Genomic DNA, 20475 nt, shown 5'->3' with positions numbered 1-20475 from the left:
TTTTTTTTTTTTTTTAGAGGCTGCCCAAGGGTTTAAGGACATTTATAAAATGCTTGTATGTAAACATGCATGCATATAGGCTCCATGTACTGCAGTATGTGTCTTAACAATGTTTGATTTTACCTGATGGATCGTTTATTTAGCTGTCCAGACTGTGGTCCTGTGTTTACAGGGCTCTGATGTAGGTCTATGACCTGATGCCGACAGCCTCCCCGCTTTATCCTGCCATCTACAGCCAGTTGCCTGGCTCCACTCTGCTCTGCTCTGCTAAAGATGAGAATGTATGTTTGTCGCACTCAGGCTTAATAGTGTGATGAGAATGCTAAAGCCTTTCTGGTGAATCACCACCTTCATTTTCATTTCTAAACCGAAATTCCTTTCCTGCGTCATCTAATGCATTTGTAATGTGGTTTGGATTCGCCGCGGCACAAAAGGACACTCCTAATGAGCAATGCAGTCGTGAAATTTATTTTAACAAGTTAATCCTCCTATTCTGGTAAAGAGGGATAATCCTGCTTGTTTTGTAGTCCAGTTTTACTTGTTTCAAATATTTCTTTAAGTGTCAGTGTGTTAAAACACTGGATGTCAGCACCTTGCTACGTGAAAACCAAGTTGAAGCCCTGAATTATCTCCTGCTAACATGGACAATTTTGCACCAAATGGAATGATCTAGATCAGGGGTTTTCAAAGTGTGAGGCGCGCCTCCCCGGGGGGGCTCAGAGCACTTTGGGGAGGCGCGGTGCGAGGGGAAAAATAAACCGGAGAAGAAGCACTCGCAAAGATAAAAAGCAAATACCGGTCAAGGCTGCTGGTTGAAGATGATCTGCGGTTATACCTCATCAGTGCAACCCCGCATTACCCAGATTTGCGCATCAAAAGCACAAGCCATTGTTCCCACTAAAACTAAGCTCCACGATTTTGCAACTGTTAGGTTTTTGATTTATTTTTTAATTTCAAGGAAATGTGCAACATTTACAGATATGTCCAATATCTGATCAAAATGTTTTTGTTAAGATATGAAACACTGTTGGTATGTAACGTTTGTTTGAGAAAACGGTTGAAAAATGAGTTTTGGGTTGCTTCTATTAGAAAAATGAAAAAAGTGCGTATTTGCCATACAAAGCCCTGATAAAATAATTAAAATGGGAGGAAATGTTTTAAAATGTCATGTGTTGAATTCATTCAGATAAAATGTCATTTTAAAAGATGAGATGGTTCAAAAATAAAGCAATTAGAAGGGTTTTGGGTGGCATTTGTTTGTGTGTGGTTGATATTGGGGAGGGGGGGGCACATGCAGGCATTGTGCTCCTTGGAGGGGGGCTCACCCTTTCATACTTTGAAAACCCCTGATCTAGATGATCTCGCCAGGTAAAATCCATCCTGAGCACTTAACGCAGGCAGTCTTTCAGAGCTGCCAATGTGGTAAAAGAAAAGCTTTAATATGGCATGTAATTGTCTCAGGTAATGACCCCTGATGGCTAGCTGCTCCTTTGTTATCTATCTTAACCTTGACCACAATGAGCAAACCAACCAGACAGGCCGAGACTAGACTAGCAACCTCTAATTACCTTAAAGCATCGTCTTGGCTTTCCCCTGTCAGTTTGTCAAAGTTAACAGCTTTAGCGGACATGCCTGTGATGTATTAACGGTGCAGAAAGTGCTGAGCAGTTACCAACAATTGCTATGACCCGGTCGTTACCTTTTTAGTATTTCTCAGCTACTTAATATTTTGTGTGATACGTTTGTTTCCTTGTGTAAGCTGTCAGGTGGTCTTCTAACCTGTACAATGAAAAAAATAATGAATTCAATCAAAGCGGGCTGAGTGATTCATGTCCTGTTTGGCCTGACTGTGATTGACACTTTGGCCCTTTTAATAGGCCATAAAAGAAGAGCCATTGCCAGTTGGAGCGCTAGTTTACCATGAACATATGGCTTGCCTTGGCATAGGGAGATAACATTAGAATTACCATATCCATTAGTGTCAACCTGTCCTCTGGCTTTGCAAGCTTAAGTCATATGTTGGTGATCCATCAACCCACGCAGTGCCAAGACATTTCTGAAATAAGTTTTTAGACTTGCAGTGGGTTAAAGTGGCTCCAGGGCTGGGTGCGGGGTGCTCAATACCCAGGGTGGGGGAGGCCACAAGGGCAAACTCCCTCCGGCGTCAGAGCTCCTCCAGAATGCAGAGAGGGATTAATGCGTGTCTGTGGCAGTGATGGATGGGAAAGACACACACACACACACACACACACACACACACACACACACACACACACACACACCCCAACGAAGTGTTTGGCCCTGTTCTGCAACAGTATGTGCCAGCTTAACAGGTGTGTGTGTGCAGTTCTTGTGTTTGTGATTGTATCTGCTGGGACAAAGCCAGACTTAGTTGGTTACCCTACTACCCCAGATAAAGCTGTATTCACATGCCGCATGTAATTTTGATTAGAAGGTGCAACTAGTTCATGTCTTGGGAACTTTGAGCGACTTGTCTATTTCAAATCGCAGATGAATTGATTTCTGTTCTTCAATAGATTTTTTTTTTTTTTTCTCTTGCTGTTGAGTCCGGTGATTGATGCCACATGTGCGTGTTTGGGGTTTGAATGTGCGAATCTTCTGCTTTCTGTACAAGACCATTGATTACTGTACATGTGCACTTCTACTTGCTGCTCCCAAATCCCCAGCACTTCATTGTTTCCGTGAAACCTCTGGTGATTCTGTGTGACCTCTAGCACTTAGCTCCATATGACTGATATTGCGCTGCAATGGTCAATGATCACTGATGGATCACCTTAGGGAGCCTGGAGTGTGTCTGGCATGACTGCCGCAGTACACTACAGCGGCTATAGCTATGGTAATGAGTGAGCGAGTTGCGGGCTAATCGTATCAATCACTAGAGCTCACACCACGGAGCATGTGACAGATTATCCTGCAGCGCATAAAGGACAGCCACAGTCAATTCCTGTGGAGACAATACAGTTTGTGAATGGGTTTAATAAAGGTGTATTATGCAGGTGTTCACACTCGCATGTGCAAAATATACTAAGTCACTGTAGAAGTTGAGGAGAAAAAGCTTTTGTTTTTATTGATGATGCCTGAGATTCAAACTGCCCTTCCAGAAGGTTAACAACTGTTTGTTTATTTATTTATTTATTTATTTATTTATTTGCTTCTTTGCCTCAAATGCACTTTTCTCTCCCTATCTGTTATCGGCGGGATATAATTAGGTATCGCTCCTTCCCCTTTGTGCGAGGAAGCTGTCGTAATCTGCCCTGACTTAGCGGGCAGGGCTAGGTGTGTCCTTGTTTTTCCAAGGGTCTGCAGCCCTCTTATCTGACCCCTTGGCTGTGAAAGACTCTGGTTTCGTGTGTGCGTGTGCGTGTGCGTGTGCGTGTGTGTGTGTGTGTGTGACAGTGACACTACTCAGGTTTATGCATTCACAGTGCCACTGCAAGCATGTGGTGGTTGTTACATGTTCTGTCCACTAGAGGGAGTGCTGACATCAGCCTGGTCTTGAGGGAACCTGGACGCAACTTTGTTTATATTCATTTGCCACCACGAGTACACAACGACCAAAAACGGAGAACTCTGTAATTAAACATTATCTAACAAGTGTATTGAAGAGACATTGTTTTAAAGGCGCTCGGTTATCACAATGACATCATCTTAGAAAGCACAGCTGAAACAATTTGTCATAAACTTGGTAAGTAACAAACAATGCTAACTGCCTTAATAACCAAGCCAAATGTTTTGCCTTATTCTTCATAAGACATGAATGACACATGCGGGTAGGCCAAGACAAGAAGAGGGAAATTAGCTAACTTTAGCCAACATATTTATAAAAAAAGAAGTCACATTTGAATAGTCATTTCAGCATTCAATAGTTGGCTATTGTTTATACTTGGCTTTCGGTATTTGTTCCAACCGTGTGTGCGTGCGCACGTCTGTGTCTTTTTCCTTCATAGATTTAACCCTCAAAACAACCTTTTTCTGTCCATTAAGCTGCGTAATTAACAGAGAAGCTAATAAAAAAACTTATTTGCACCTGCAGTTTTCCAGCTATTTGCTAGATCACACACACACACACACACACACACACACACACACACACACACACACACACACACACACACACACACTAGTGAGCAGCATATGGTTATTGACACCTCCTTGTGAATTTCCTGAGTGAGTGTCTCCCATAAACAAAGCATCAGGAAGATGTTTAAACCAAATTTTAGATTTTTACACTGCCACTGTCGACAGAGAACAAACCGTCTGAGTGAGGATAAAGTGTAAAGTGGAGAGTGTCAGACTCTGTTTGAGCTGTCTTGTCTGGCTGGAGCTCCAATCTGTAGAAAATGAACTGAGCTTACAGCAGGGTATGCTGGCCGAAAATAGAGATGTCACTCTATGGCACAGAGGGACAAGGAGGCAGAGAAGGATGAATAGGGGATATAGTGGGAGGAATAACCTTTTGAATTATTTGAATATTACAGAACATGAGAAAAACATTTTAATAAATATTTGATCTTTTATGCAAAGATGTTGTTCAGTTTAAGAAAATATTTATATTTCTACACATAATTACCCCAGTAGTTGAATCTTTAAAGAGATGGAATGAGTTCCAGGGGTGGAAGCCAACCACCAAACAAAAGACTTGACCTTTCACTCAGCATTCCATCGTAAGAGAATTCCATCAGTCTACACCCCCAATCCTTCCGACCATCTAGTTCTTATTTCCACTGCATTCCAAGACCCTTGATATTTAAATCCATGCTTCTGAGTGAGGTGGTCTACTAATCTCTGCTAAAATGAGCAATTAAGATCAATTTATTTCCTCCCAACGGACACTTCGTTCACAAATTGCCGCAGACTGCAGTCCCCAGTGAGCAGGATAATCAATGGCATCAAACCATAAATGGCCTCCAGCTATGAGAGTGGCTCCATCATGCTGTTTAAGAGGGAGACATGAAATATTAGCATGCTGACTGAAAACTCATTTCTCTCTCTGACTCTTTCCCCAACTCTTTCTCCACAACATCTGTCAGCCCCATGAGTATCACTTGACCAGTGTGAATTTTTCATCAGAGATGGATTATTGCAAGTAATCTGTCTGAGATTAAATGTGACACAGTTAATGATACATAAAAAGTGATTTAATCTTTGTTTTCCACAAGTAGGATGCATCTCTCTGAGATGCCTGAGTTACTGAACACATGAAGTGCTACAGAGCCATTGTGATGGATGGATGGATGGATGGATGGATGGATGGATACATGAGAGGATTTCTGTGAGGGACTTGATTTTGGAAAGAGGGACTGAAAGGCCATCATAAGTCATCTTAGACCTCCGTATCAGTGTGGATTCTTAGTGTTTTGAAAGCTTTTTATTTTTTTGTTTTATTTGTTTTGTTAAAACTCCTTACACTTTTATTGTCTGTAAAGTGACCTTGAGTGTTCAGAAAGGCGCTGTTAAATAAAATGTATTATTATTATTATTATTATCCCAAAGCAAATCTCTGCAGATAAGCTCTTTAACCTGTGTCACCGTGCATACAACAAAAATGCTCCTGTTTTCCTCCACGTAAAAGCCTGTTAGACACGCTTTTTCTTTTGTATTTCCTGTTTTGCTTGGTAACTCCTGACTACGACACACATGGGCAGAATACAACATATTGGTAATGATCAAATTATCATGATGTAGAGCAATATGACCATAAGCTTTCGCTACAAAGTTCGGCATTAGTTCAGCAGTTGAAGACATTTCATTGAGATGTGTGCTAGAGTCAGTTGCACAGAGCTTAAGGATTTAATTTGGCTCTGGAGAGCTTGTTGCGGCCTTAATTGATCATAATTAGTGGTCAGATTACTTGGCCATGTGGAATTGGACCCGGCACCTGCTCTGTATGAATATGCATCACAGTGGTCCTCCCTGCCTTCTCTTTCTTTCTCAGACCCAGACTCAAACCCTCCGAGCATGTTGTTGACCAACCTTTTAGCTGCCTACATCTATAGCTAGACAAAGGGCTTTGAGAGGAGCTCAGACTAGGGCAAAAGAACTATTGTGTTGTTAACAATGTTGTTTAGCTCTAATATTGTGCCCCGGAGCTGATGTCTCTATGTCAAGCAGAAGGCTGATGGAAGACTATTCCACAGCTGCTCATACAGCGTGGCATGGTCGTGACTTTGAATAGCTATTCATGCCAAGATTAATTTCTAAAGAAGAACCCCGATTGAGCGTTCCAGTTGCATGGACTCTCATGTTTTCCAATTGTGAGAGTGATGTCCCTAAACACCAATAACACTCAGATCCTCTGAATTAAACAACTGGCCCGTGAGAGAGTTGAGAGCAGCTTTAGGAACAGTCTAGCATATTTGGTACAGTTCTGATGGCGTGTTGTGTTCTGGTGTGGCTTTCTGAATGGGTCCAGTTGGACCGTGTGACCACAGTTAGGTGAACTGTGGACAAATAGAGGCGTGCATGGGTTTTTCAGACCGACAACGGCCTCACGTTCGTCTCCGCTGGGATGCAGTAATTCTAAGTCACAACACTGAGTGCATTTCAGAAAATCTAATTCCAGAGAATTAGCTCCTTAAAATTAGATGGCCCTTAAAAACTGTTTACAATTTAGCCATGTCGTTAACTCTGTTTCCCCTGTGTAACTTTCTCTTTTTCGCACCAGATCTTTGTGTTCACTCACTGGTGACTTTTTCTTACACACAAACTCACACTCAAACCCTCTTTCAATTTCTGCCTCCCCGTCCTCCTCCTTGGGTCATTGTGGTATTTAGGGTCAGACAAGAGCTCCAGTCATTGCACCCTCCCCAGTGCCTCCCCAGGCAGCATTGCAGCCATTATACGCCAGCTTGTCTGGCCCAATCACCTCAAACAGCTATGGAAAACCGCCTTGGCTGTAACAAGCCCTGCATCCTCCTCCTAGCCAACGGAAAAGCAGGATATAGGAAAAACAACACGGTGGAGTAGTGGAGCTTTTTTGCAGTGGATGAGAGCTATAACACATCCTTCTCTTTCAGAGAGAGCTCTTCTGTTGAGAACTTTTCACTTTTTCCTCCCTGCTCTCCTGCTTTACCTCTTGGCGCTTCATTACCCTGGGATACCCGGGAGGGCTGTGATTCGCTGCTGCCTTGAAGCCGGGAGGGAGTTTCCATGTGTCCTCCAGTGTGTCTGGGCATGTGAGTCAGATGTGGTGCATGTATTGCTTTAAGACACAGCTAGCCTTCACAGGGAGAATCCACTTTGGGATCAGAGAACACCAGCTAGATTTCCTCTTAGCAAGCTGTTCAAAGAGCTTTTAGATTAAAGCCTGGGCCACAGAGGTAAGGCATGTTATGGGCTCTGTGTTTTATCTTTCTCTCCCTTTTGTTTTACCTTTTTACTGGATTAAGAGTAGGCTGAGGTGAAGAGGTTGCATTGTGTTTCCTATTGTCCAGATCCACAGGTGTGGGTTACTTTGTGTATTTGCATATGGGAGTGCTGTTTAGTTTCCACCTGTATCTGTTAGATAGGAAGTTGTGCTTAGTGTTTATCTCTAGTGTGTGTGGTCTGCGTTGCTGTATAAGCTAGCCATGTGTAGCCTTGTGCATGAAGATACAACAAAGTGACTCTTTACAATCTTAAACTTTATCACTGTGGTGCGTTTCAGGGTTGTCAGCATAACAGACATGACACGTTCACTCATGAGAATAACTGAGTTTGACAAACTTACCATCACCTTGTCTGAACTTTGTATCTCATGCTGAAGTCTATGAATACTCGCTCAGGAGCCATCTATCCCATTGTATGAAAGTGTTTGGAAACGTTTTTACTTTCTTGGCATCACTCTGGAATGGCAGTGGCATACGTGTATACATCTTTCAGAAGGCTGCCATGCCATTTTTTTTGTCGGGAGACAGAGGCAGCGCTTCTAAATGCATAATGAAAAAGTCCAAATGACACTTAACAAGCACTTTGATGGATGTTTGGTGGCTTTGGCAGAATCCACCACACAGTAATATGGGCTTTCAGCAAGTGATTCATAGATTTACATTTCTCCTCACAAGCAAACAACCACAGAATACTTTTAAATCTGTTTCATATGACAACTCAGCAGGAGACGGCCTGGTCTTCGGCTCCACTATTCTCTCTTCCTCACTTCCTGTTGTTTTTTTGTCCTGTAAGAACTTTTGTGGTTGTTTTGCATAAGTTTGAATTTAAGCTGTGCCTAAAAAGAGTGGAGCTTTAAGGACACTGCTCCTTTTAAGAGCTCAGTTGTCACAGCGCCAGAGGAAAGTGATAAGGGACAAGTCCCATGGGCTGTGATTTGACAAGAGGAAGGCAGTGTGATTGTGTTACAGTCACTTCCAATAACAATTGACCTCATGGTTCCTTAGTTCACAGCATAATAATTCTAAAGCACAAAACCTTGCTGGTACTTAATTATGTATATTATTTTCCACTTTATTTGCACTGTTGATTTATGCTCATCACAGCCCAACGTTAGCTTCTATTTTCACCATCTGTATCTCCAAAGGTTCAAAAAAACTGCAGTAACAGCATCATAATATTACTGTGAGGCTACGTTCTCTGGGGAATGGCCCTGTGTTTCACACTGCTGTGTCCATAGTTTGTTCCTGCAGCTTTGGTTATCAAGGTAGATTCAAGGACGCAAGGGTCACAATTGCAAACGTAGTTTGTCAGATTTTGACAGGAGGTAGTAGCTCCTGTTCACCAAATGCACGGCCGTCTTCACGTAGGAAAAAGGCAGTTTCTTCCTCAACAATGCCTTTATGCACCTACTGGGTTTTATACCGTGTGGGTGTGTGGCCCAGACCTCAGTTCGTCCGAGCTGCAGACCCAAGACACACACGGTGCCAGACTAAACATGGAGCTTACGTGGGAGTCATCCAGGGGCAGCTTGAGAAGAAATGCCAGGTCATAGGGTGTGTCGAGGAGCGTTAGGGTGGCACTGGTCCCTTGGCCCCAGAGCAGATGGCCTGTTGGAAGTCTATTGACCAGAACAGAGGACTAAGGAGAAGAGGGAGGGAGAGTTCAGACTGGGCGCAGTGGTTTGCAACTAAAAGGAAGACTTGTCTGTCTTGTTGGTTTCTCAAAACAGTCGCACAATACTGCAGTTCAGGTCGCAGCAGAAGGCAAGGGTGTGTGTGTCTTTAGGCGTGTGTATTGTTAGGCCTTTCATACTCACAACCCTGCTCTGTGAGACTGAAGTTTGAGAGAAAGGCGCTAAAAGAAAAGCAGTCACTGACAAGTTGGACAACCAGCTTAATGCTAACTCCTAGTGTTGTCGGCAGCTGCTTTCTTGGTCTTTAGCCCAGAGAGAGCATGGATTAGTTACTCTCCATTCAGATAAGAGTACTAATAATCATTTTACCTTTTACTTTATAGCTACTAGATGCAAGACAAACAGGAAATTGAATAAGAAACATTCCAGTTTCCCTGCATGTGCTTCAGCTAATGCTTAGAGTTGGATCAGTCTTGTTCAGTTGATCATGCATCCCTAAGCACCATCAGCTTGGATTTGTCTAGGGTCTAGGGCTATGCAATTAATTGAATTTCAATTTTGGCTCCCAACTATCACCAAAATAGCGTAATCGAGAAAAAACGATTATTTTGCTATAGTATTCTGTTTCGCAAGAACACTTTTTATTTTGTCTTGTGCTGAATGACACGCGCGTGCGCACATCCGCCCGTCTCGAAGCCATGACAGTTCTCAGCAGTCAGGGGGCAAATCATGTGCATCCACTGGCATTTAAAAACTCAGCGCGAGTAAAGATGGCAGAAGGAGGGCAGCAACAGCAGTGTTTGGTGAGCAAAAACGGCAAGTCCAACTCCGTTGTCTGGGAAACGTTAACATTTGCTAACCCTGCGTTCCCTCTGCCTGCCCGCTGTAGTAGACGTTGTATTCTCCCGACACGCTGTGTTCACTTACTGTTTAAACTTATCCAGCTGGGTGCATAGGCCTACCGCTCCAAACCTAGTTGGAAAAAACATAGTAGTTTTCCCTCAGCATTTAGTTTTTTTGCTAAACTGTATGTAAAATGAGTCAACACGAGTCACGTAACGTTAGTCTAAGGTACCGTCTATGTGCTGGGTTTTTTCTTAGGTAGCTAGTAAATAAGCCCATTGAGGGCGACATTATTGTTCATATTTTAACTCCATGTTTAGTGATGACAGCAGGCTACTTGCGGTCATAGTAAGTGAAAACGTGATGTGTGAAGCAATATTGTTATGTATCTGTTATTGTTTATTAGATGTGTAAAGTTATGTGTGATATCTGTAAAAGCTGAACAGACTCACAGTAGTAGGCTAAAACAGATTTTATTCTGATCCCAAGACTTTCTGTGAGATGAAGAACACTAAAAGAAATTAAACCCTGGACACTATCAATCATATCCAAAGGTTAATGAGTAATCGTGATTTCAATATTGTCCAAAAATAATTGTGATGTATTATTATTTTTTCATAATTGAGCAGCTCTACTAGGGTCCATCCATGTGAACCCTGGCCCCAGTTCAGTTAGTGCGACAAAGCTGGAAACAATCAGTGTTTTACTGGCAGAAAGCGGATTGGATAGGTGGGTTTAGGGTTATAGTGCCAACACCATTCCTCTCAGTATCAGTACTGCTTTAACTTATGACAAGCGAAGCAAGTGTTTGGTTAATCCTCTGATCAGCTCAGAGTGCTGGTTCAAGTTCATTACCAGGCCTCAGGCCAAGATTCCACTGTACTTTCAGGTGCTCATTCTAAACAAAGAAGGAGAGAATAATTTCCTTGTGTGGCTCCTTGTTACATTTTTAAAAAAAAACATTTTGTAACATTAGTCAGGATCTTTGCCCTATACTTTACATTTAAAAAATTCAAGTCCCCCTTGAATTTCCCCCTTAACTTCATGTATTAAACACACTCGTTTACTGTAGTCCATTTTGTCAGCCAACGCAATTTAATCTCGCCACACAGTCTAGGTGCATTCAAGCAGGAGCAAATCAGATGAACTCGTAATGCTGCAGATCACTTAATCCTCAAGGTTAGGGCTTTTGGCATGGGGTGTTTACACTGTAACCTTACGCATTCTTTACGTGTGCTGCAAGGCTTAGTGGAGTTAGCACTCTTTGAAAGCCTTCCTGGAGTGTGAGCTAAAGGCGTGTAAGTGCGTTATATTACACACACACACAAACACACAAGCTAGGAGCAAGCTAGGATTCCAAGGTTTAAAAATAAACAGACGGGTAAACTGTAGCCAGCTTTCAAAAACTTTCCCAACCCCGATCAAAGACGACGTCATTTACTTGCGGGGAGGTGGAAAAATGCTATGAATGTTTGGTTTGGATGGGCGATTGAGGAGAGTTTTAGGGGGTGGAGAGACTAGTATAATACTGTAGAGCCAAGGTGGCACTGTACTGTGCTGTCTTGTGTAATACAAAGCTCGGTTAATGTGATACTATTGGGAACTTGGTTGGAGTGAAGTTCACCGTTTGATACTTTAGGACTGCATCTGAATCATTTTTTCCAAACCTGCCAGTAAGATTGATGTTTTGAGAAAATCTTAAGTAAAATCTCAGATGCTGTTTCTGTATATCCTGACCTTTGTTTATCTCAGTGAGACACAAGTATGGCTGTCTACTAAACACTGTCTTCTACCAAATTCCGTGGACCTATTTTACTCTTTAACTGGCGCACCTGTTATCAAACGCAGAGCTTATTACATGTGGTAAATTACAGTCCTGTAGAAAGAGACTGAGCACTAATTCAACTTCTCTCTCTGTGTTTTAGATGAGCCAGACAACAAAGGGATGAGTTTATTCTGAGCAATGAGGCGGAGGGAACCTTGCACATAAGAGCTCCAATTGGAGAAGAGACTTTTAGACAGGTGAGTTTGTGGCTGGTATATCTGGTCAATATTATTATGCTTGATTGAATTTTTAAAATGTGTCCCTGGTATACACAGTCAAATCTGTCAATTCTTGTTTCACTATAGCTAACAACTAGAGATATATGATGGAATATATTGGTCCTTTCAAATGGTCATTACTTAAACCTGTTGCTGTTATAAAAGCACATTCACCTAGAGTTTGTAGCTAAACAGCTTTTAAAAATGTGTTAGTGTTGTGGACAGGTTTTTCTTAATCTACTTGGCGAGCTATTCGAAAGACTTGAAGAAAGTTGAAGGTATTTACCTATTATGTAATCACAAAATGCAGCAGATGTAGCACTGTCTCTTACCACAAACAATGTCCCAGCACTTTCTGTCATAGAATTGACACTGTAATGAAATGTCTTTCTGGTCACGGCTCTCCATCACTATGTAAAAGTGTTGTGGACAGCCTGGAAGGGATTTCACATTGTCCTGAACTCTTCCACACAAAAAAATCGTGAGAACATAACGCATGTTCCTCTGATTGACCTTTCTATAGAAAGAATGTAGTAAAATGAGAGACAATACAGATTAATGACCAGATGTGATAGCATTACTTATAGCTATTCTCTTTAAGAGACATAAGGAAGATATTAGACCTGCTGCTGTTTTACCTTGGAAACAGTCACTGTGAATTTGACCATTGTGTGTGTATGGTTTTATGGGTGTGTAGTCATTATTGTTTATGAGTAATAATTTTATTTTATTTCTCTGATGAGCTGGCATTAAGTCATATCATGTCATATGCCATGTGTGTGATTACCATGAATTTTCCAGTAGTAGTAGTATAATGCCAGTGATAATATGGTTTTGTTTCCCTTTTTTATTTTCTTCAGGCAGCAATGGGAAATTCAGAGAGCCAATACAGCATCCAGGGCCCCAAAGGCACCAGCTTTGTCTTCCCTGGGAAACCGAAGCCATACTCACTGAAGCTACGCGCAGCCAAAGATGACACTTTGTCACCCCATACCTGGTGGAAAAGTGCCCCGCTAGGCTCAGGGTACAAGGCCAGGTGTGTTGGCCGTGGCTGTCTGTCCCCTCCTAAAAGCCGGCCGCCTTACTCCCCTAGGCACTGTGACTACGTCTCAAAGGGGGCGAGGAGCAGCCCAAGTGAGCATCGCTGGCATCAATCGCCTGGATGTGGTATACGAAGGCGGCATATGTCAGATGAGTATGAAGATAATCCCTATGGGGCCGATCTTAATAGGAGCCCCCTGAATGGAAACGGTGATGAGCATGAGGCTTTAGAGGAACAGAGCAGCCCCCGGGTGGTGATCAAGAAGGATGGCAGTCTCAGGGTGGAGTTCACCAACACCTCAGGCAATCCCCTCCTTCTGGACGAGGCTTCTGGCCCAGTACAACTCCTCAAGTTCTCTCCCAACCTGGAGTCTGCCTCCACTCCCAGTCTGCCTGGTTCAAGTGGTAGTAGGCAGGACAGCCACCGCAGCGGTCCACCGCCGGCTTCTACCTCCTCTACGGCAAGGACCAGCAAGGGAAGCTCACTGAGCTCTGATGGCTCCTGGTATGACTCTCCCTGGGGCCCCAGCACAGAGCTGTGTGAGCAGGACCAACCTTGTGCTGCCAGCAAGACACTAGTCCACTCCCCCAGCCACCAGCTTGACTCCTTCACTGAACAGTCTCCCCCTGTGTCCATCACAGACCTCTACAAGGACTCTACAATGGCTGCCACCTTTCCCACAACCAGGGACCTGTCCTCCCTCTTACAACAGCCTCCACCAGGCCAGAGGGCACACAGAGCCTCTTTTGCTTCTGTCCTGGATGTGCCACTGAAGGAAGAATCTCCTGAGGCCTGCCAGTACTCCTCATACACCCTGCCCTGTCGCAGGCCCAAAGCTCACACCATGAGCGAGGATCTGGACCAGTATCCTAACCAGGAGCAGGCTGGACCTGATTTTGGCTTCCAAAAGAAAGACTCCATCAAAAACCGCATCAGGCGCTTCAGTGACTGGACAGGAAGCCTGAGCCGCAAAAAGAGGAAGTCTCAGGTAAGCTTGGGCAGGACGGGCTGTGGAATCACTTTGTTTTAGTTTTGACTCAGTACTTTTTTTTCAATGATTTACACTCCTTTTATCACTCACAGGGTTCATTCAGGAATCTTATCAACCTGGTATGTAAAACAATAGGTTGCAAAAATGTGGTGTTTGTAGTCGCCTCATAACTTGTAGCCCTCATAGTTTAAGCACTCAATAGATATATGTATTACCCTTTTTATTGTTGTCTTCTGTTATTGCCTCACCACAGCTTATTAGGCAGGAGGTGGCATCAGTAACAGCCACGCACAGACAGTTTCCTGTCTGGCAAGGTTTATTTGATCATGAGCCACAGTGGTTGTCTTGGCATGGTTGGAAACCAACCACCGTCCTCTGTTCCTTAGCACTGCAACACCAGCTGTCCAGAGACAGGGCACAGTGGGGTGGCACAAAATTAAATTTGTAAGGCAGCCATCGCTCTTTTTTTTGTGAGGATGGAACAAAGATTAAAGGTACTTGCTATTGCATTGTGTAAGACATGGATCCTCTGAGGAAGAGAAGTCCAAGGCTGATGTGCAGATTTCATGATGACTGTATCTGGGTGGGTACATCTGAAGTATTATTGCGTACTGTACGGTGCTTGTTGCATGTTAATGTTTTTAGATCTTTTGTTTGCAGTCAGATGTCCATGTAGGCTGCAAGGGTGTTGATTAGCTCAATTGAATTGCATTTTATTAAAAAGGTTTTTGAAGGTTTCAAGCTAACTGATGGCTGAAAAGTGCATAGAAACTGCTAAACAAGCATAAGAGCCACAGAGCAGACAGCTGATATATTTTCCCAGTAGTAAATTGATACTTGTACCATACAGGCAAGGGTCAGAGGAGAGGTTGAAAATAACCACAGCTTGTGTGCATGTTGCATGCACATGATTTTAAAGAACCATGTGATTTTTGTCCTACAAACGCTGCATTCCTTAAAGCTTTAATTTGATAGAAAACATTTGTTGGATCTTAGCCTGAACTCATGTCCCTCTCTGTCTTTGAGGCTTGGAAGCGATTGTTTCTGCATTAATTCGTTTAGCTTTGCCTTGTAAAAGTTCTAAGAACGCTGTTTGGGCACTGCCAAGAGAATAGCTGTAAGCCTTTGAGAGGCTCTGTTTGAGTGAAACTAAATCCTAGCTGAAGATTGAACCCTGCCCCCCCTCTAATGTTAATGAATGACTTATAGTTATTCTGGTTGTTGTGTGGTGCAGACTTTCTGGGCTCCCCTCAGTGGTCCTTAGAGAGTAAATCTGCTAATAGGGATTGGTGTTCAGTCATTTGGGTCTGACAACAAACCAAAGGACAAAATAGAACAATTGTTGTATTCAGATGACATTTTCTTCTTTGCTAGAAGAAGGATTTGTTAGCTTCTCTTTGTGCTTTAAACAGTGGATGAGGTTGAGTGAAATATACGAGGTACTTTGCCTTGATGCTGTCACTCCACCCTGTAGTGACATACGCATCAGACTGACAGTATTCACTTTAAGTGTTGCACAGCTTTACATTAGTAATGTCTGCCTCTAAATCTCCTGCTTGCCATAACACCATGTTAGCTATGACCATGTGTTGGCGCGTGACTGTTAAGATGGCAGACTAGCACCCAAAGATATACTTCAGTCTTTGTTAGCCAGAAATAAGGCTGATAGAACAGTTTTTACAGAAATGTCATCAAAGAAAATAGAATCCATTGTCAGAGCCAGATATTGTTGGCACATTTTAAATAGTTGGACATGGTTTAATTGGACAACTTAGCCAAAAAAACAAAATAAAAAAAAGAATCAGTGATTGATGCCTAAGGTTCTCATTCTTTGGGACTGATGAGGCCTGGTCTTCAGACTTTATTTCCTTTGTTTTCCGGAGGCCATTTTGTTGACTGCCAAACCTCCGCGGCTTATATCTCCAAGGGCTGTTCCCAGTGCCTCCTCTCAGCGGGTCAACCATAATCCAGCTCTGGGTCCCCTCCACCTGAACTCCATGGCTCTCTTGTGGGTTTAAAGGTCATACCGCAACCCTGGTGCCAAAGGCCAAGAACCTGCTTGTAATAAAAAGCAGCGGGAGGAGAACTGGGAGAGGGTGGGCACATTCGGTCTTTGTCAGCTAAATAAAATTAGGGAAAGCTGGAAAAGACCCACCCTGTGCTCAGTACACATTTTCCTACGGCTGTACTATACAAATACTGTATTTCATGGTGGCAGGTGGACGTAATGGTCACACAAAGGCGGCCAGTCGTCAACTGAACACCGTCGGTTCAAAGAGTTAATTTTTCCCTTGTAGCTGAACAGGAACCAGCAGGAGTCACTAAAACACATAGACAGTAAAAGAAAATGACAATGTGACCCCGTTGATTTCAACAGAGGCCAGTGAAGGCTATCGGAAGCAATTTTGCGGTGAGGGCAGAGCGTTACTGCGCAGCCTCAAACTGAGCTTGACGGCGTAGATGTGATGCAAGCAACCTGTCTGTCAGTTGTAAGTCTTCTGGTAGCTGTGCCAAGAGAAATCTTAATCGCTCCAAATCTTGCAGAGACGGAAAGCGTAGGTATATGTTAGGAGATAACATAGGCACAGGCTAATAATGCTAACTAAAATGATAGGTAACATTAGTAATTAATCCTAAACAACTAATGTAAGTCCAAACTGGCTGCGAGTTTATAATGTACTGTTCAGTAATTCCTCTAATATGCAACAGTAAATCGTGTGGTTATGACACAATCGTTAGCCTTTTTTCAGAAAAACCTCTGCTATGAAGCCATAACGTGAGATACAAGGTAATGGAGCCTTTTATACATTGTCATGTTTCTTTAGAAATAAACAATGGACAATAAAAGTCTTTAAGCACTTCAGATGTAAAGTTATTTGCGGTCAAAGTGACATCCAAATGAATGGCAATCAATGGAATGCTAGCAGGTGAGTGCTAGGTAGCATCAAAATGGCGCCATAGGAGCTACGCTTAGTGGAGGCTGACTTACCCCCTTCTAAAACATTACCTCATTTGCTCTTATTTTCCATATAAGCAAATATTTTGTATATGCTTTTTTTGTATAAGCACTATTCTAGTCGTTTGTGGATGATTTTGGCACATTTGAATGGTTTGCTACGTATCAACAATAGAACTAGCATTATTATAACACACTGAAGAAGCTGAGTGAGACACAGGAACACACAAGGATGGAGGATGAGCTCCGGCATGACGCGATATATTTTGTGTCTGCATGTGGAGACCACTCCACTCTGTTGCTAGGGGCAGAATCAATGCTGCAATCTAGTCAAGTGTAGGTAGGTTGTCATTAGGCATGAAAGTGTGCAATTCCATCAAGTATTCATTTGAGGAGTTGGGAAGCCACAGCAGACCTCAAATGACGTGAAATTGTCTGAGCCTGAAGGGTTCCAACCTCCCAGGTGCCAGCACAGGAAATTTGTCCCACTTTCAGCCTTGCAAAAGATTTAGCGACTGTAATGAAGACTTTGAAGTAGGTAAGAGTGGTTTGACTACAGTTTTTATAAAAGTTTCTTCTGCACTTTGGGGGGCCTTGAGGCTAATTGAAAGGAACACAGTTTGAGCTCTGCTGTATACAGAGGTGTGCACATCTGGGAGCGAACGTGGTGTGTTTTGCATAAATATAGGTTAGAACAATATTTTGGTTCACTAATTTGTAAATCTCCAAACCAACCCAATACATCCAAATGTGACTAATCAGTTAGACCAGAGATCTTCAGCAGGGGGTCCTAGACCCCAAGGGGGTCCTCAGAATGGCTGCAGGGAAGCCACCAAATTGCTAATTTGTCTGAAAATGTACATTTACATGAATCAAACATATTATTAGTAAAGATTAATCTTTATAGTACACAACATTGATGATAGGCTTACTGGCCTATATGTTGGGTAGCCATCCAAAGTCACTGTGTCCCATTTCACCATTCAAACATTCTGTATAAATATATCAATATGCATGCCAACAATTTTTATTTTAAAAGCTTGGTGATATTGTATGCAACATAAATGGTATGTGTAAAAGCTTTAGGTCGCCCTACACGTTACTGTAGGCCCAGTGTAAAATGCAACTCAATTTTTTTATACAATGTATGTAGTAGGGGGTACCGTCTCTTTTTGAATTAAGGGTCCTTTAAACCGCTGAAGACTCCTGAATTAGACTGTTCTTAGTAGTGTAGTTGTCATAAAAACCTCCTCTTCCCCCCACGTGGTCTGTCCTTCTTCCTCTATCATATCTTACGGGTCTCATGTTTTAATGTTTTGTGCCTTATCAGGAGACCAGGTACAAGGACCTGAGCGATGCCTTTGATAGTGGGGTTGATGGCCTGACTGCAGACACCAGCTCCCCCTCTCAAGTCTCAAGCGTCCTCTGGTTCCCCGGAGCCTCCAGGGCCCAATCATCAGGAGCCATTCACCAAACGACCAGTGACGCCCTCCGCCAGAATATCTATGAAAACTTCATGAGGGAGCTGGAGACTGGCACTGGACAGGGAGGAGTGGGAGGTGTTGAGAGGAGAGACCCATCCACGGGCACTGAAGAGGGGGAGAGCAGCAGCGAGTCGGCCGAGGGATCCCTGGAGCAGCTGGATCTGCTGTTTGAAAAGGAGCAGGGGGTGGTCAGGCGAGCCGGCTGGCTTTCTTTCAAACCCCTCATCACTCTGCACAAGGACAGGAAGCTGGAGCTGGTGACTCGTCGCAAGTGGAAGCAGTACTGGGTGACCCTGAAAGGTGAGCTTGAACTTGGGAGGAGGAGGTGTGCAAGCAACAACTGTGCACTTTGAAATTGAGTCAAAAATGTGCTGACTTGTGGTTTTAAATTTTCACAAGTAAGTAGATTATCCAAGGTTTAGTTCCATAATTCAGTTTTGAGGAGCTAGTGGGTTCCTTTTTTTCTTTTTTTTTCTTCGCAGGGTTTTTCTCCTAACAGCAGTCGTGTCCTTGACCACGGCATCACACTTGTCAGAGTGATTGTCCCTTCCTCCCAACCTAGAAGTTTACTGGAAATGATGCTGTTGCTTCTGGCCAAATGGATAAAATTCTGTCCCCTTGTCTGTATGCTCCGTCTTTTTCAGGATGTACCTTGCTGTTCTACGAGACTTATGGCAAAGGCTCTCCGGAGCAGGAGCTGTCACCTCGCTATGCTCTCCTGGCCGAGGACAGCATCGTCCAGGCTGTCCCTGAACACCCAAAAAAGGAGAATGTCTTCTGCCTCAGCAATTCGTATGGAGACGTCTACCTCTTCCAGGTGAAGCACGTCTGTGCTTTCGATAGGTTTCTTTGAGATTTGGTGTTGATAATTGGGAGAGTCAAGTTATTGGTGATAAATCTTGCAGTGCACAGTTGCAGTACGTAGTTGTAGTTACATTTTTACCAGAAATGCACCTTTTAGCTCCCCTTCCCTGGAGTGTAGCATGTAAAATGACACATTTTGGCAAAGTGCCCTAACTTTCCAGCTAAGCGGTCCGACAGTACATCCTATTTGCCCGTTGTGTTTACTGACCTACATATCACTATTAAATTTATCCCTAGTGTTGGCTCTTTCTGTGTAGCCCCCTCCATTACAAGCTTCCCAGACTGCAGCATGGCGGTGTACAGACCTACATCTAATAAAATAGTTCTATGTGGAGCTGACATAGCCCCAATTTCTCAACCGACGTGCTGTCTCTGAGTGAATCTCCTTATAAAGACAAGAATCATGAAAGGGCTTATTAAAAGGGGAAATGTGTGTTTGATTTCTACAACAGTTCATAACCTGTGCTTTCTCATATCAACATTGTTAATCAAGCTATTTTATTGGTCCAGCAAAGCCCATCTTGCCACCTAAAGATGTTATTGAAATATATGGTAGAAAAACACAAAAGCAGTGCCTTGGCAAATGCTAGCAGATTTATCAGGCCATCTCTGAATCCAGCTTTTAGCGGGAATATTGGTCTTGTGATTTCATCAAATGGAACACCCTGTCCCTCTTTGACCTTCCAGGCCAGCAACCAGACTGACCTAGAGAACTGGGTGACAGCCATCCATTCTGCTAGTGCTTCGCTGCTGGCCAAGCGCCAGGGGAAGGAGGATACGGTGCGCCTGCTGCGGAGCCAGGTCCGTGGCCTCCTGCAGAAGATTGACATGGACGGGAAGATGAAGAAGATGGCCGAGCTCCAGCTGACGGTGGTCAGTGACCCCAAGAACCGCAAGGCAATTGAGAACCAGGTGGGATGCTAATAATGATACTGGTAGTAACACATTAGGGCCGTGACACACTAACTTGATAATAGTCCGTTGGACAGTCTGGCAAAGTCAGTGACTCAAGTCTGTTCGGTGTGTTCCATGCCGTCGTCCTTCATTTTGGCCGACCTGACGTGCTTGGTTGGAAGGCGGGCACTGCAGGCAGTCGGACTGAAATGACCAATCTGATAGGTAGACTGCTTACCCGGAAACGAGGAGCGGGATTAGCTTGATGAAAGTCTTTTAAACTGACTTTTGTCGATCTAAAATAAAGACAGATTCAGCAACTGCATGGCCTATTTC

At 43.4% G+C, this 20475-nt stretch overlaps 1 protein-coding gene across 6 annotated transcripts in view; it reads left to right on the top strand.

Moving 5' to 3' along the window:
- Window positions 1–20475, top strand: part of tiam2a (TIAM Rac1 associated GEF 2a) — a 73524-nt gene that overhangs the window by 10252 nt on the left and 42797 nt on the right. For 2 of the 6 annotated variants that reach the window (XM_032501060.1, XM_032501056.1), the window contains exons 2-7: window positions 11791–11887; window positions 12769–13938; window positions 14034–14060; window positions 18228–18681; window positions 19026–19198; window positions 19933–20157. In XM_032501060.1, the coding sequence (XP_032356951.1) occupies window positions 12775–13938; window positions 14034–14060; window positions 18228–18681; window positions 19026–19198; window positions 19933–20157 (2043 nt within the window). In that variant the 5' untranslated portion in view covers window positions 11791–11887; window positions 12769–12774. Of the gene's footprint in view, window positions 1–7206; window positions 7341–11205; window positions 11227–11790; window positions 11888–12768; window positions 13939–14033; window positions 14061–14446; window positions 14525–18227; window positions 18682–19025; window positions 19199–19932; window positions 20158–20475 lie in introns of those variants that run through there. The other 4 variants (XM_032501058.1, XM_032501059.1, XM_032501061.1 and 1 more) reach the window with 4 other exon arrangements.

This window comes from Etheostoma spectabile, chromosome 20 (genome assembly GCF_008692095.1).
Source record: "Etheostoma spectabile isolate EspeVRDwgs_2016 chromosome 20, UIUC_Espe_1.0, whole genome shotgun sequence".
Classification (NCBI taxonomy): Eukaryota; Metazoa; Chordata; class Actinopteri; order Perciformes; family Percidae; genus Etheostoma; species Etheostoma spectabile.
This window is presented reverse-complemented; position numbering and strand designations above follow the sequence as displayed.